The sequence below is a fragment of the Photinus pyralis genome, unplaced genomic scaffold (assembly GCF_008802855.1).
Source record: "Photinus pyralis isolate 1611_PpyrPB1 unplaced genomic scaffold, Ppyr1.3 Ppyr1.4_LG4, whole genome shotgun sequence".
Lineage (NCBI taxonomy): Eukaryota > Metazoa > Arthropoda > Insecta > Coleoptera > Lampyridae > Photinus > Photinus pyralis.
In genome coordinates this window covers 21797577-21814570 of record NW_022170511.1, presented here as the reverse complement: position 1 = coordinate 21814570, position 16994 = coordinate 21797577, and the positions used below count along the sequence as shown (strand labels likewise).

The window sequence follows — 16994 nt, the reverse complement described above, 5'->3', positions numbered from 1 at the left end:
AACACTTGCAAAAAAAATTCAATTATGTACCCTACCTACTGGGTAATGACTACTTACATCAATTGATAATAATACTAATAAAAACAATCTTTCTCATCAAAATATACAAGATAAAATATTTATAAAATTCTGTACGGATTAAATTAAAATATTCAATCATTCAACAATTCATCTATATCTTTTAAAATGTCTTCCTCCGCTTTTAAATTAATACTAGAATCTTCAATGTCTTCATCGTCTAATAACAGAATATCGTCCAATTTAGACATGTCACCCTTTGAGCTAGATTTATCACATTGGTTTTCTGAAACATCGTCATTTATCGCATCGTCGCGTTCATTTTCATTGGCATCCTGTATCTGTGGTTGCGGTGATTTCTCTGCTTCTAATTCGTCATTATTCTCGTGTGGAACTTCGGGTGATGTGCTTTCCACGTCATCGGCGGCAAGCTTGATCCTTTTCAATTTAACTTTGGTAGGATTGCTGGAATCAGTACTACTTGAGACTTTTCGTTTTAGCCGTTTTTCTGGAATGATTTTTGGAGGCGCAGGCGCTTCGGTCGTTTCCTGCAGTTCTTCGGGGTTTGAGGTGCTGCTCACTTCAAAACAACCGTCGTCCGCAGTGACACCTTTACCTTTTTCGGCGCGAATTTCGGCCAAGGTTTTAATTTTTATGTCGGTTATGTCGGTTGACGGTTTGTTTGATAGGAATACCTTCTGCCTTTTCACCTTTATGCCGATATCACCTTCTGTCGGATTTTCAAAATCTGTGTCCCCGTATTTTTTTTTGCGCTTTCTAATTTCGTCCAGACTCAATATCTCGAAGGTGGGGGGCGCAGGAACTTCGTCCGTTTTAATATTTAGCCTTTTCAATATTCTCTGCCGAAGATCGTCTGCACTCTCCATTTCTAATGATCGCGATTCGTCTGACCCTTAAAAAAAGAAATCAGTTATATTAAATCAAATCAAAGATATTAAGGTATGCTTAAAAAGAGGGTAGTAATAGATAAATGACATTCTCGTTTTAAAAAAAGCAGTACCAATTTCTGAATCGGCGGGAATCGAACCTGAGCCGCACGCGTGGTAGCTACACAGCAACGATTAGACGAACGACGAGCAGATTTCATATCTTCATCATTTCGTAAACTAAGGTTTATTGCAGGCCATATTTATTGGCGATGAAGGTATGTCATATGAAGTACGTAGTACTAGCCCAACACCGCCCCTTGCGTAGGTACGTGACCAAAACTACATAAATTTAAAGTCAATGATTATTATAAACAACCGTAACAATCCATTCATTGATCGATTCTACCCCATTGAGAGTTAATCCAACAACATGGGCCGCAATAGTTATAAATTGAATTTAAAGTAAGTAATATTAAACCGTAACGTCCTGTAACTAACGTGAAAAAATAGAATTTCCTTTTTTTTTGTTAGCGGTGCGATCATATATCTCTTGCACCATTCTTTATTCATTTACTTGCACTTATTGAATGGCAATATATTCATTTTAAACGACTTTCATTCATTTATTATAAGCAACTTTACATAGCGCGCTACTGACGTCAGAGTGAGCAGTCTCGCTGCAGGGTACGTTTTCTAGCCTCTCGCAGTTGGCGATCAGAAATTTCCTCTTAAGTAGTTAATAATTTTTTTTCGATTTTTTTAAAAGTGCTATATGTATTAATAAAGTGAGTAGAACCCATTTATAGCAAAATCTAAAAATGTGAATTCTCCCTAGGGCCTATTGCATAGCTGCTTGTGATTGAAACCAAATTCATTTGTTTATTGTCTCACAGTCACCATCAACAAAGCCATGGAATTATTGCTATAACAAATACATTGTAAACTTAAAGGCAAAAATTTAAAATTGATTCTTAAATCAAACACTAAGTGTTTAGTATCGCTGATTTTGTAATGTTTTCTCTATCGAATGACGTAAAAATCCAATATGACGTCTCACAAGTGATAAAAATGAGACAGCCGAGAAAAAATTACTATGGGTTTGTTAAAATTATTTGTTGAACGCTAGGGCATTTTGGGAAACGACATTTTTCGTTTTTGGTTTTTTTTAGTTATAACTTCACTATTGGTGGAGCTACAAGAAACTTTGAAAGGGAAAATTAGTTAGCATAAAATTCTGCGTATCTTTGCAGATTCAAGCGACTTTCTATCTCTTACTTACGGTTTACGAGATCCCCATAGTGAAAATGATACAAAAACTCACCCTGTATGTATCGGCGCAATACATTCAATAATAAATGTTAATGTCTGCTTAAAAATAAAAACAAACTTACTCTCACATTTCAAAAATAAAACACATTTGGATCCAGTAGCTTGTACAGCATACACATACGTTGTCTCCAATCCCGAGAAAGATGGAAAGTATGTAACATCTCCCACAAAACGTTTTCCCACCGAAATTGGTGCATAATTGAAGATTTTGCTCAAATTTGAAAATCTCATCGAACTAGTACGCAAACATTATTTCTTGTATCATTATCTATCAAGGAAGACTTGCTTTCTAGTACTTCCAGTTCCGAGATCTAGTGTAGCATTTTTATTGCTCAAAAATAAACTAAAAAAAAAATTAAAAATATGACAACACTGAGTTACAAAAATGTTCCCTGATACTCGCCGTGGAAATTAGTAGGCTGTGGCGCAATTCAAAATTCTTAAGAATCTGCTAACTCACTCACTAGACATTTGCTACAAATTCCCTTATAAAAAATCAATTTTTCATGTAAAATTCCCACAATGATAAATATAAGCTTCCCTGAAAGCACACATCTCTAATAATAAAATATCACAAATTTGCTCGAGCAGTAGGCACTTTAATCTACACTACTAGTACCCTCTTTATACCATTAGAATGATCGCAAAAATATTTACCTGGATAAAAATAGTACGCGGCAGATTCCGCTTGAACCTTTTCTAGGCGAATTTCTTCTAACGTTTTCACTTTAACTACTCGCGTCTGATTAGGCTTAGCGGGAGAATTGGTTGGAGCAGATTCATTGTCAGACTCTGCAAGAATACACCACATTAGTTATGAATTTAATTTTACTAAGTAATTAGAATTAAATAGAATGTAATTAATCTGCAGTGCATTCTTGCAGTGTAAGATAACAAAAGTACAAAACCTTTTTACAGTTTAATGGCTACAAAAATCAATACTAAAAATAACAATATTCAACAAAGTATGCTTATTAGAATAAATTATAACAAAAAATTTTATCTACCACCTCAAAAAATCGAAACAAAAAATTGTCTTTATCATCAGACTAGAAGAATTATTGATCTGCGTATGATATCAAACGAATTTTTTATTCTAGCTATTTTATAAATAAGTAATAATTATACAGTCTTTGTAGTATAGCAAAAATTTTTCTCATTCGAGTACGGTTCTCATGTACACAGCAATAACACTATATAAATATTATTTAATACATTTATATTATGCTACTTATCACTTAAGTTATAACCGTTTAGTATAAACACACCATTTTTCTTTCCTTCTTTTTTTAAGTAAATAGTTACACTTACTTATCTAATGATACGACCAGACACTCTACAAAATGCAATTTATAATCGCCAAATATTCAATCTCATAACTTTAGACTTATTGTAAGCCTTGCACTAAGTGAGTTATTGTTATTGGTTAGGATCGTCATGCACACAATTGCTCCATATCTCCTAATTCTAGATTATTTATATAAAATTAAAACCAAATTTACACATTTCCAAAGAAGCATTTAGATGTTCCTTGTATATCGTATGTATGACACACTCCGTATTTTATCATATATTAAGAGTGCACGCTGTACATAAATTACCATTAAGGCACTAAATAATAATCGTATATACACTATTTAAATTAAATTTTTAAAACACAACCACTGTAAACATCCGCAAAATGATCTTTGCTCTTTTAAAATATTAAGAAAATATGTAAATTTGATCCGTGTCTTCCACATTTCTTTAAAATAAATAAAATAGAATGGAAATGATAATTCTTAACAATTATTATTATTAAAGATGTATTTCTACTCTTTCCTAAAAATTTTAAAAATCTAAAAATACATTTCACGATGTTTTTCAAATAGCACCAACACCCTCGAAGGTGCTCGCCGCATTTTAAATGATAAGTATTTTGCACACACGATTAATTAAATCAAAGTTTATTATTTACAAATTAATAGTGAATACAGTATGGTTAAGAGTTAACAACAAAGCAAAATAAAATATTTAAATAAAACATTCTCAACAATAAAATGAAAAATGTACAAAAAAAACCGTTTGCGGAAAAATAACAAATATTATAATATTCTATAATAAATAAATATGTTAGTTACAAATCGGCATACCTTCTTCAAAATTTACGACCAGCGGATCAACTGTTGGATTTCCGAAGTTTGTTTCGCTAAACTGATTGGATTTTCGCTCATTATCACTACTTTTAGAGCCACTTTGCCCTGAAAGAAAAAAATCAGTTAAAATAAAATCAATTCGATTTTTTTAAATCAATATTTAATTAATTCTCATTTGCAATTGCTTTAATAATAATTTATTTATGAATTTCTACTTTATTTTATTTTGTTGCATCTTCGCCATTAATGTAACATTGTCGGTAATCGAACAATAATTTTTAAACAAAATTAATGATATCTCAAAATGGGGCGAATGGTAAAACCATGAAATTCCTACACCTTCACCATAGATTCAAACCTATGCATTCTGGGGGAAAGCTCTAAGAATTTCATTGTTTTCACAATTCATATCTCAGGCGGCGCATAAGTATTTGTGTTTGTATAGTGGGTTGAATGAGAACAGCTGTTAACTGAAACTATATAAAAAAATAGACAGCATTTCAAAATATCTTAATAATAGAATTGCTTAGTGGGTGTTCTCCATTTCAAATACTTCTAAGTTCAACAGTTTAGAGTTTTTGTGATTGTAGCAGAAAATTAGGCACTGACACTATAATTTTTTTAATCTCATATCGATTTCGAGTATCTTCCAATTTCAACATATTGGCCATTTTCCTTACTATGGACTTTAAAACTAGCTTAAAACTGATTAGATTTTACAAAATTTCCAAAATGAAAAATAATAGTGTCCAGTGGGTTAGCTGGTTAGCGATTCAGAATAATTTCGGGTTGCGCCACCCTTCACGAAATGATATGTATTCCATAGATATAGCCTACAGCCACTAAATCTGTGCAAACATGTGAGATATCACCAACAGTAGAAAACCGATCATGTGCAGTGAGTTGAGTTTCACAGCATTGCACTGGCGTGCGGCGTGTTATTTCCTTATGCACTAGGCGGGTTTATGGTATTGGAGTTCATACCAGGCGCATTTGAAATGATTACTGGTCTTGTATGTGTTTTAAAATTGGATTTGTAGATGACAAAATCACACTGACCACATTTTAAATCCTTGCCAGGATCGATGCCAAATGTTAAATGCTAAGATGTGCTTTAAGACTGAATTTATAATTGGTGACAAAAGCGAACTGGGCACGCTTTAAATCCTTGGTGATCTTGATCTTGATCTCGTTGCATAATAACACTGGACACATTGTAAATGCTATTGCGTATGTGACTTAGGGTGCAAAATATATCTCTGTCTGTGTTAGATATGTTGGCACAGATACTCCCTATTAGAAATAAATGGGAGGCTATATCTTTGCATATAATATGATCTAAATGTACCTTACACCTTAGGGTAAAAGGTTTCTTTGATTATATATATATATATATATATGATCTAAATTCTAAGGGTCAAAGGGTCCATTGCTATTTAAAAAAATTCGATTGTTTTTCGTTACTCATTTGTTTTTTGAAATGATAAGAACTGAATGCTACCTTATAAAAAATAAAATATTATACAAGTTTTATATAGAAAAATGTTCTATGCAATCGTTATTTATCGAAATATATACAATCGGCACCCTGTATATATAGTTTTCGACTAAAAGATTATTGTGCACTCACAAAATTAAATTTGTACCTGTGTGAATCTGAATTTACGACTTTTTTGTAAAAGAAATTTTTCTGCTCAAATTCGAATCGCATATCGCAAATTGAATGAAAATTTAAAATTCAACAGAAAAAATGTTTTTACTAAGACAAAAAATCAATTTTTCATTTAAAAAAAAGTTTGAAACAAAAGTTTCCGGACCTTTCTCAGACAGTCCAATAGATTTGGAGTTTATTTTATCAGAAAGCCCAAAAATCGTAGATTGTAAAATGATCTAATTTCACAAGAAAAAAAAATACTTGTGGTTACAAATTGCTCCTAATGTGTCTCGAGTTTCGCGAGGTTCCATTTGGTTCGGGGTTCTTCGTTAGAAAGCCCAAAAACTGCATGTTGCAGTTATGTTAAACTGTTGTCTAGTTGCGCTATTTATTTATTATTATTTTATTATTTGTCTCAAAAATCTTGCTGCTGAATTTTCAAATTAATTTTTAAACTTTACGTTGTTTATTAATAATTTCATTAAATAATTAGGTATGTAATCAACCTCGAAACTAACAAACCAGTTTTTAATACAAATATTAAGTTAACTTGGCAATTTGAAATCAATCCAGCTAAACTATGCGGGTGTACACAAATTAGTTTTGAATTAGCCCTCAAGTATAGACACATTAATTCTTCTTAATTTCATCTCTGTAAATTCATTTCTCTGAATGTTTGGGTTTCTAGAAGTTTTTTTGGGTTTTTAAAACTTGTCTCATTTTTGATTGTTTTTTAGATTCTTCAAATTTTTCAGTTTATCACATTTGTGCAAGTACCCCCCTTGACCACAAATTAAAAAAAAAAAGGTTGTTTGAAGATATATATTCAGTGTTCCAGACGAAATTTTCAACCTGTGTACAAAGTAGATATACAATGCTGAACCTGGACAGGACAGGAAAGTAAGCAGGTTAAGTTGAGCGGTTGCGTGCCACAAGGCGATGACCTTGGAAAGTGGGCCAAGTTGAATCTCAAGGGTATTCAATTCTAAAGTCATCGGAGACCAACGACTCCACTTTAGTAGTCTTCTATTTCATTTTCAAGATGATCAAAATTCAACTATCTCAATTTTGTCATATTCTATTTCATTTTCGCGTGGAGTGCAAACCATTGCAGCCATCAGCAAAAACGTACAGTCGTTTGTGGAATCCTGCCGAAACGCGAGTCGAACCCAAAATGTAAACGCGAACCCAAACGTGAACGCGAAACGGAACTGGACAAAAAATGAGACCATTGACCTTTAATGACCTTGGGAATCCGCAAAAATGGAGTCTCGTCGATCTACGATGACCTTAAAAGCGAATGCCCTTGAGCTTCACCTTGACCTACTTTGCAAATTGTCACGTGGCACGCGACCTTTCGACCTCACATTGATCTACTTCCCAAAGCCACCGTAAGGTGGTGGTGCGACCTTGGACCGGTCCATGTTCGGCATTGTATATCTACTCAAGCATGAATACAAATGAACCTAACAAATAAAAAAATAGATCAAAATGGAAAACAAGGAGGAATGTAACTCTGAACAAAAAAAAGCAACATCGAAAAACCCAAAGCTGAAAATATAAAATTGGCGAAGAAACTAATGCGGAAAATCTGATTTAATAAAATTAGGATGGAAGAAAAGATGCCAGAAAGTTTCACCATGGATCATTATCCACATTGTGATGTTTTTGATTTGTTTACTATTATTATGGTGAGAATAATTGGTAGAATAGTTGACAGAACAGTCAAAATCGCGCAAAACCGTTTCGGGGGTATCGAGGGTGAACCAGAAGGACGGTTAAGTGACAATCCCCCACCACCACCTCCCCTCTTCAAAAATCCTAAATAGCAATCCCTTACTTGTAACACGTCGTTTGAAAGCTACTGAAAAATGCTTTCCAGTGGTACCAATAAAGTCAATATTCATTCAGACAATTTAACAAAAATTTAATAATTAACCAAAAAAACCTAATGTTGACATTGAGGGATTTATGGCAAATTGGCCAAGAACTTTAACCTGAGCTGCTTCATTAAGCAATCTTGGTTGCTTTCTTTTTTTTTATTGATAACAGATTCTGTTTCTTCGAATTTAGCGATCAAATCTTGAACATAGGCATGGCTTAATTTTTATTTATTTTTTTTGTTAATTATTAAATGTTTGTTAAATTGTCTTAATGAATATTAACTTTATTGGTACCACTGGAAAGCATTTTTCATTAGCTTTTCAACTATGTGTCACAAGTATGGGGTTGCCATTTAGGATTTTTGAAGAGGGGGGACGGGGGACGGGGGTTGTCACTCATAACGTCATTCTGGGTCCTCCTCGATACCCCCGAAACGGTTTTGCACGATTTTCAATACCTTTTTTAGTTTGGAAAATATGACCGACTGCAAGTTTGACACCCTGTATACACATCTCCCGAGAATCACAAAAGGAAAATTTCTTAGATTAAAAAAGAATTTTTTGATCATAGGAAAGTAGGTATATCCACTAGTCAATTTTATTTAACCATCAGGTTACAGCAACCGATCTGATAAGAAAGAAAAAATGCAAATATTAAACATTTATTTTGGACTTTTTTTAACACAAGACATCCTCGTGCGAGGTTTGCACACTTGATCCAAAGGTTTGCATAACGCCTTTTTCCTAGGACTACACTTCTCAGATTCTCTGGCATTAGGCAACAAAATGGGTATGGGTACCGTGCTGATGCGCGGACAGGATTCAAACAAATTCGGATCTAGTCTATTTACGGGAATTTCGGCACAATTATCACTCTTATCGATCTCACGCTCACGATTGACTCTTTCTATAGACTTATTCAATGGCAGCAAATGAGGTGCAAGTTGTCTGATTACATTTTCGGTCCATTGTGGGACGCCGTTCGGTGTGTAGATAAATTGCCAATTTGAAATGCCCAAATGAGAAATGGCCATACGCAGATAGGTTGCAACATCGTTCGCCAAAAAGTACAAAGCCATATCTGCCGTCAATAACCAAATGGTGGGTACGTAGATAGGGTACAAATATACCAAAACTACATGGCCCCGTTGAGGAATTGTATCCAGTATGAATAATCGACTTTCAATCGATAATTTCATTTCGTAACGTTCTGTATTTAATCTAACTCCAGGTTCCATCGACGTTTGAAAACCAAATATCGGCACCATGTCATGAAGTGAGTTAATTTTAATTGAGCCATTAACAGTATTATCTGCATCTCCGTCGTAGGTATGCGTCCATTCAAAATTGAAACCGTCAGACGACGAGTAAAAGGCATGTAAGTCTTGTGGCATCTGCACACCGTTTCTTTGTTCCCATGCGGAAATGTCGGTGGCAGATGCCAAGGGAAATTTTCTTAATACAAGGTTGTGTATGCCCAATTTCTTTTTTAGAGCATCAGAAAGTCCCATTAAAATGTTTTCTAAATATGTAAACTCGGTTATAGTTTCAATGATACAACGCATTTTGAAAATGTTAATTTTTAAGGTGACTTTCAAATATGTCTAAACATTTTGTCATATGTCAATCTGATGGAACATTTTATGGAAGTGTTAAGCCTAATTTTGACAAATACGAATTTCGTATACCCGCGACTCGCGTTAAGCTAAAGCACTAGACGAAAGCGCGTTGAGTTACTGGTAGAAATTCTAGCCAATGGTGGCTGAAGAACATGTATAAGACGTTAACCTGCTAGGACACGACTGCGCGCTAGTGCTTCAGCTTAAGCAGGGATCTAGTACCTAATGTTATGCGCTTGTTGGACACCTTTGTTGATTCACATATAAAAACGGTCCGCGTGCATATTTAATTTCATTTCATAACTTTTGTTTTTAAAAATGATTTTTTAACCATGCGGTTTTGAAAAATGGGCCCTTATCCACATTCGTTTCTTATTTTTTATCACTTTACTTTTACCAAGTTCCATATACTTACACATAACGTGTGTAACGTTCTTTTTTTTTAACAATTTAAAATTCCAGATTTATATTTCATTTATATTTAACATTCGATTCTTACCCTCATTTAGATGTATTTCCTATGAATACCCCTTTAGTTTAATAAATAATAAGTAAATGGTGTAATTTGAGCTCTAGGTGGGTGTCTCTTGGATGGTATTTTTGACTGCATACCATTACACACTATTTACTTGTCGCCGAACGTGGGGCCACAGCATTATTTATATGGCGCCCAAAGTGGGGCAATATCTAAACATTCAAAATACTTAACAGAAACTAAAATATTAATTTCGTAATGAACTTTCTTTGCAAATTTATATTTTTTTCGGTGATTCTTTCCGCATTTAGAAATAAAGAAAGTGGTAATATGATGTTTTATTTCTCCTCTTGATAGGGGCATCAATGAGTTAACTTTTTATTGAATCATATTCGTTTTTCTTTCCCTCAATAAGATAATCGGGAATAGATATATTGGTTAAATTTTTGGGAGCAGATTTTTGATTCAACTTTTAAAAAATTCCTAAAATTCCTAAATAAAGACTCCTGTCTGGAAGTATCTTTTGAATATGAAAATAATTCAATGGTAAACTTAAGATAATTCACACACAATCAGATACTCTACTTCATTCATATTTCTTGGTAATAAGTAATGACAAAGCAATAAAACCACGAACAAATACCAACATAATTTATTAGCCTTTTGTAAGGTACGTGATTTTTAACTACCTATTAAGTGGGAGGAGTCGTTCCGTTTGTACCGTATTATTAATACATTTGATGCGCAACTTACAAATCAAACCAAGTGTAGTACCTCGCTCCTTGAATGTCAATGACAGAGTAGACGGTAAGAATGGTCAATGTGGGGTTGATTTAGAGCTATCAATAAATTTGATTGGACTCATAAAGTAGTTTGATTGTTGGAGAAAGATTCCAGACAAAATTGGGTGTCAATTGAGAAACATAGAGTATAATCGTAATTTAAGTTGCTATATTTCAAATGCAACACCCTGTATATTTTAACGTCAATTTTTTTCAACATTTTTCCTGGTTACATTGAAGCGTCACAACCTATATTTTTTTATATAGTTATATATTATATTATATCATATTTTTCAAAATTTTGAATTGTTTCTACGTTCAGCCATTTTTATTCATTATATCAGATGCTTTAATTACCATGAATACAATAAACAAAACAAAATCCCCATGAATCCATGGCCTACTATTTAAAAACAGTAAAGAAATACGCTTTTCAAAGCTAAAATTAAACGAGTATAAATGGTGCACAACTCTTGTGCAGATAAAGCGCATTTGTTTAACCGAAATAGCTTTTGTTTTGACATGACCAATGGATATAGTTCTTGCAGACGTCTCAATCGCTCTTTGTGAGTACCCTCTTCCGACAATCCGTTCTTGAGGTATAAGGGAATATACTCGATCACGATAAGAGGTCGAGGAGGAGGGCTATGGTTGGAAGAAATTAATTCCTTTCGTTGAGACCTTTCATTAGAGTACCATGAAGGATAAAACTAGTTCCACCCCCCGCCCTCCCCCCGTACTTTGATAAGAGGACAGAAAAAAGGGCAGTAGTTGGTAGAAAACGGTTCCTTTCATTGAGACCTTTAATTAGAATACAATGAGATAGTTTAAGTATAACTTGCCACCACTAAAGGCATGCGTATGCAAAATCTGAGATATACAGAATGTTGCATTAAAAAAATACCAACATTTGGTCAAATAAAATATCTAAAATATGCCAGCCTTTTTTCTTTCTTACATGGATAGTAAGATAGGATTACATCTTAAAAAGTCAACTTTTCGTTTTCACCCTGTACCTCACAAACAAACGTAACTAGATTGATTCTGTTTGTGGTATTAACTTTTACAAAATTGTGGTGCAGGATCTTGAAAACTCTATCTTTAAAAACAGCTGAGATACACTGCACTCTCAACCAAAATAGAACACAGTGTACATGCGACACATCTGATTATTCCGTCTTCTTTATTGACCAACACTGTAGGCGAAAAAACTTATTTTATATAGCATTTCTTATGTAATCACGTTGGGAGCTGAGTCTCAAAATTTGCGTTTCTTCCTTGGAAACCGTAATACAGGTTTTCTGGTATGCTCCCTCAAATTTTGTAAACAATTTTCCAAAATCCCTATCTCAAATTGCAATGCAATTCCGATTTTGACGAAATTTCGAACTTTGAAATGAGATATGATTGTTTCAGGTTTCTGGTTTTGTCTACAGTATTGCAAATACCCTGTAGAATATTGTCAAATAATCACAGGATCCTAAAGTAAGCTTAAATGTACACTAATCATCTACAAAAGAATATAAATTAATGAAATAGACTTGTTGACATATGCAAACAGTGATTTTTTATTGGAGCGCACTGTATACACAAAATACTTCTGTGTTATGCACATTAAACAAGCAAACAATTTTGTTTTCTCGTTTGTTTTGTAGCATCACCCTGTCATGAGATCTCACACTAACTAATGTGACACCCTGTACAACTGAATCTAAAAACGACCAATAAAGCCTCAGACCGAAACCTTTCTTATAAAAACAAGAGTTTAGCCACTCCATAACGGCCAAAAACCGTTTTGCAAAAAACAATCGAGTTTATCAGATATTCTAATAATTTGCTCGAAGTACCCAGAATATGAGAAACCGCATTTCATGTTTTGCCGTAATCGAGATCCATGCAGTGAAAAACGATTACTGGCGTTTCTCTAACTTATGTTGTTTTAGTTCTTAAACAGATAAAAAAAGATGGCCAATATTATTATTATTATTAGTGGTATTTAAAGTAACTTACCCAAAGCTATGCTAAGTTCCGGCGACTGTAGGTCGGAAGATTCTAAAGTATCCGATGATGAATCCTTAGCTCCTTTATGTAAAAATGGACAGTGTGGTTTTAAACAACCTCCCGGCTGACTTTCCCAGTAACAAGGTATTGCTTTCCGATTTTTCTAAAATTTAAATAAAAGCGCACTAAAGGTGTCACTTGATCTGACCCGACTTACCCTTAATTCCATATGACGAAAACTACAATGTACATTCAGACATTTGCCCTCTTTCCAGAAAGAACACACCGTTTCACAGCCTAAAGCAGAAGGTTCATGTCGAAATGTGCAGCTATCACCCTACAATAGGAAATAAAATCGCAAACGTTCAGGTGGCGCGGCGAAAACCTACCTTATTACAAGTAGAATAATAATAAAAATAACAGTCGTTATTCTTCCTGGGTGATTCCATGTTCGTTACTTTGTGGAAAAAATTGTCATAGCTGAAATGTGTGAAATTAGTATTAGCAAAAAATAACACTTGAGGTTATAAATTTCCAGATACTATTTTTACACGTCCTCATTTGATAAAGCATGATTTTTTAAAAGAACTCGTAGAAATTTGATTATTTTAGTGCAATATCAAATGGACTGTTCAAGAAAATTTGGAATGCAGCAAAAATATGTTAAGAAAAATCATACTACCAGTAGTAATTTTCCGGCATCGTGTTAAATTTTGGTTAAAAGTAGAGAAATGCTCTTTCGAATCGAAATGCACGTTAACTAATGTCATGGTTTATTCAAAATTTTTACTTATCGGCTCACCTGCTTGAAAAAAACCTGACCTTGCCGTTTGGCGTCTTGAGGTAAGGAAACCGGATATTAATTTAGCGTGAAGTTAACCATCGGCAAAATAAACGTCAAACTGTGGCTCCATTGACACCATCGGTTCCACATGCACACATACATCAACATACATACCGGGACGTCAATCCTAAGGCGCTTTCTTTCGACTACTTCGCAATCATGATTTCGAGATCGTGATTCGTAGGATCACTTTTTACGAAAGAACGCGCGAATTTAAATCAAAGTATGGTTAAGTTTACGAAGTAGACATTTGCATTCGAGTTACGTATTTTTTTTTGGATTATGAAAATAATTTAAATACAAGTGGAAGTACTTGCACGATTATATGCTCCTCTTCAGTTACGAAAATTGACTAACCTAACATTTGAGCAAAAATATCCTTGCATTTATAGGGAATTTGTGATCATAAAACTTTCATGTTCAGTTTGTTCACGATTTTAGCAATCATGATTATAAAATCACACTTCGAAAGAACGTGATTTGACAATCCAAACGCGTTTGGATCACCGAAAGAAAGCGCCTCTATTAAGTGCACATTCGATTTTTTAACGTGCCATGCGGTAGGAAAAATTCATCAAATTCGTGTTTTAGTCATTGAGATAATACTCTTGGTCTTTTTCCCAAAGATCTCGATGCAAGATTAACGATTTCTACATGTTTTGATCAAAATCCATATATATATGGCCTCGGAATAAGAATTTAACATCTTTGAAAATTGAATCACACACATGCGGTTATCAAATGTGCATGTGATGTACTCTTTCGGCATCACGATAATGCGTTTGAAAGCTTTTACAACTCCAAACTTTTGTGTAAACAATAATTTTGAGTAGGTACATTTTTGGTCTAAAGCTTTTGACCTAGACGTCCTAGACCATAGAAAAGAGTTATATTGAATTGTTACACATTAAGTCATAGGGAAAATCTAGGAAAGTATACGAACTCGATACATGACCTAGGGAATGAAATATATAGATTGATTGAGTCCGTATCATTTTTTCCTGTTCCTGATTCACTCGAAGTGCTATAACTTTTGTTCCTGTTAAACCAGTTTGCTAAAAATCAAATCCTCCGTCCTTAATATCCAAAGTACCCGTGCACTAAATTCCAACACAATCGGCCACATTTAAAAAGAGTTATAGCGCACACGGACGAACGGACGTACGGACAGCAATGCAAAACTATGAAGGATCTGGGGATCCTTAAAAACACATAAATACAACATCAAATTGTGCGATAAAAATGAGATAACGAATCAAATGTTGTTAAACAAATTTGTCAGAACAAAACACAATAGACATAACTGCAAATGAAAAACACATGTACTTACGATAAAACAACTTGTAAAATGATACATTGCATGTACATCCAAAAACATCAAAATGGCGTGATTCTACTCCAAACGGTTACCATAAATTAAGATGGGAAGTACCTACATGTAGAAATGCCAATAATAAGTATGCAAGTTAAATTAGACCGTCGCACATTCCACATACAAACACGCACATTAGAACAGAAGAGAAGAGGGCCCCCTTTCTCTCATTGTTAGACGAATCTGATTTGCTATATAAACAAACATTCCAAAGGTGACTCGATAGCAAGTCTTTTTTGATCGCATTGTATGTACTATATAATACAAACACCGATAAAAATAATGATAATCTGGAACATACTGCCACTTAGACAACCAACCATACAATGTCTAAAATGACAACGTTGAAGCATTGTTTAAATATTTAAACAATGGTTGAAGTGTAACTCTCCGGCGGGAATTCGTGTGAGATGTGCATGTGCCGTACGGCGTCGCGCATTGTCGTCTTTGCTTCGTCATTTTTTCGTCACTGCCTTGTAGGTATAATTACAAAAATTTGCTAAAACCCTTCGAGCAAGTTCTTATTAGTTATTTTAGTGATCCAGTTTTGTTACACACTGACAAAAAAGGCTCAGGTAAACGCAGTAAAAAAATAAAACTGAATGATTTAAATAGTACTTGTGTTTTTTTATTGCATATTCAATCATAAGAAACAGAATGTTCTATTTCTTTAAAAATTTGGGTTGTTTCCAGCCAAACCGCAAGTCAAAAAATTGTATTTATTGTCATTTATTGTCAATGAATCTTTTCAAGTAACCGATGAAGTGGTAATTTGTACCTACTCCCTCGGCATTTAAAATCATATTTCCTTTTAATGGAAGAACCATAATATGAACACACTGCTTATCGAATAGGTAATTAACAAGGTATTTATTAACATTTCCATTGTTATGGGACGCACGCGGCGCTCCTTGCCCCTTCTTAGCAATTTCTTCGTCACTGTCTTGATATAGAGGGAGTAGTAGGTATTTTGGGAATTTTGAAAACCAATATGCAAAATTAAAAAAGGATTTACCAATTCTCGTAATTATATCTGCTGTAGTCTGTAGTGTTTATCTTTATATCAAGGCAGCGAAGAATAAACGCCGAAGCAAGCACGACAATGCGCGATGCTGTGCGGCCACATCTACATCGGGCCCATTCCACACGAATTCCCGCCGGGAAACTTACGCTTCAACGTTGCCAGTTTAGATAATGTATGGTTGGTTGCCTAAGTGGCAATAAGCATCCGATTATCATTACTTTTGTCGGTTGATTTCAATGATCTTACTATACGCTATTCATTTTAAGAAGGTAGCGGTAGAAAGCATAGGGACAGTTTGACCTTCACTGTGATTGGTTAAAACACGAGTCAGTATTACCCTGAAAAATAAAACGAGTGACGAATTCTGTCTTTTAGAAGTTTCAGTTACGAACTAAACTGTCCAATTGTCATTAGCTGTCAATTTCAAAGATCCAGGCGTGATATAGTTTGATTTATATTTATATTTTTCAAATTTTGTGCCGTATTATATTTTTCCTGTGTGTGTCGATCTTCAAACACCGCGCCATCTACTACCTTCTTATAATGAATGCAGTATATATGTACTATATGCGATCAAAAATGAGTTGCTGTCGACTCGCCTTTGGAATTTTTCTTTACCTACACGGGAAATCGTACTTAACTTCCAAAGGCGACTCGACAGCAACTCCTTTTTGATCTCCCGTTAATATGTGCATGCGACGATGTGGCAGCAGCGCAGCACTTATGAGTCACTTGAGTTGAGTGGAATTATGGAACATTATAAATGAGTAAAGACCGGATTAGCGTGCGACGGCTGACGCTTATCGTTGGTGACGCAAAAATAAAAATGTATTAAATGTTGATGTGGACCCAAAAATAATATAAAAAATGTCACATTACAATATGAATGACAAACATGAGAACACCCTGTATATGACCGTTTCATACCATTCTTCCCCCCTTAAGGACCGGCACGACCTTTTATTACC

The 16994-nt window shown here is 34.3% G+C and overlaps 2 protein-coding genes across 4 annotated transcripts; both read right to left on the bottom strand.

Annotated features, from left to right (window-relative positions):
* Nucleotides 1-24: 24 nt before the first annotated feature.
* Nucleotides 25-15123, bottom strand: LOC116167872 (zinc finger CCCH domain-containing protein 11A-like). 3 transcript variants are annotated; one of them, XM_031483462.1, is made up of 7 exons: nt 14961-15123; nt 13176-13266; nt 13004-13123; nt 12796-12949; nt 4370-4477; nt 2895-3029; nt 25-931 (listed from the first exon to the last, which is right to left on the bottom strand). In XM_031483462.1, exons 1-7 carry the CDS (start codon nt 14996-14998, stop codon nt 153-155), a joined length of 1425 nt encoding a protein of 474 aa, XP_031339322.1. In that variant the 5' UTR covers nt 14999-15123; the 3' UTR covers nt 25-152. The 3 variants fall into 3 exon arrangements, with proteins under 3 accessions (XP_031339322.1, XP_031339323.1, XP_031339324.1); XM_031483463.1 differs by lacking the exon at nt 14961-15123 and adding an exon at nt 13469-13760 and having other exon boundaries at nt 26-931; XM_031483464.1 differs by lacking the exon at nt 14961-15123 and adding an exon at nt 13589-13759 and having other exon boundaries at nt 26-931.
* LOC116167878 (tubulin polyglutamylase complex subunit 2-like) lies at nt 8556-9653 on the bottom strand. The gene has a single exon (XM_031483476.1). It carries the CDS (start codon nt 9472-9474, stop codon nt 8572-8574), a length of 903 nt encoding a protein of 300 aa, XP_031339336.1. The 5' UTR covers nt 9475-9653; the 3' UTR covers nt 8556-8571.
* Nucleotides 15124-16994: the final 1871 nt, after the last annotated feature.

Bases quoted from the DNA above. Each gene is read 5' to 3' on its own strand.
- LOC116167878 (XM_031483476.1), bottom strand. From the start codon at position 9,474: ATGCGTTGTATCATTGAAACTATAACCGAGTTTACATATTTAGAAAAC.
- LOC116167872 (XM_031483462.1), bottom strand. From the start codon at position 14,998: ATGTACATGCAATGTATCATTTTACAAGTTGTTTTATC. The intron at 13,267-14,960 runs GTAAGTACATGT...CACACATTTCAG, and splicing joins ATTTTACAAGTTGTTTTATC to CTATGACAATTTTTTCCACA. The intron at 3,030-4,369 runs GTATGCCGATTT...GTATTCTTGCAG, and splicing joins GGTCGTAAATTTTGAAGAAG to AGTCTGACAATGAATCTGCT.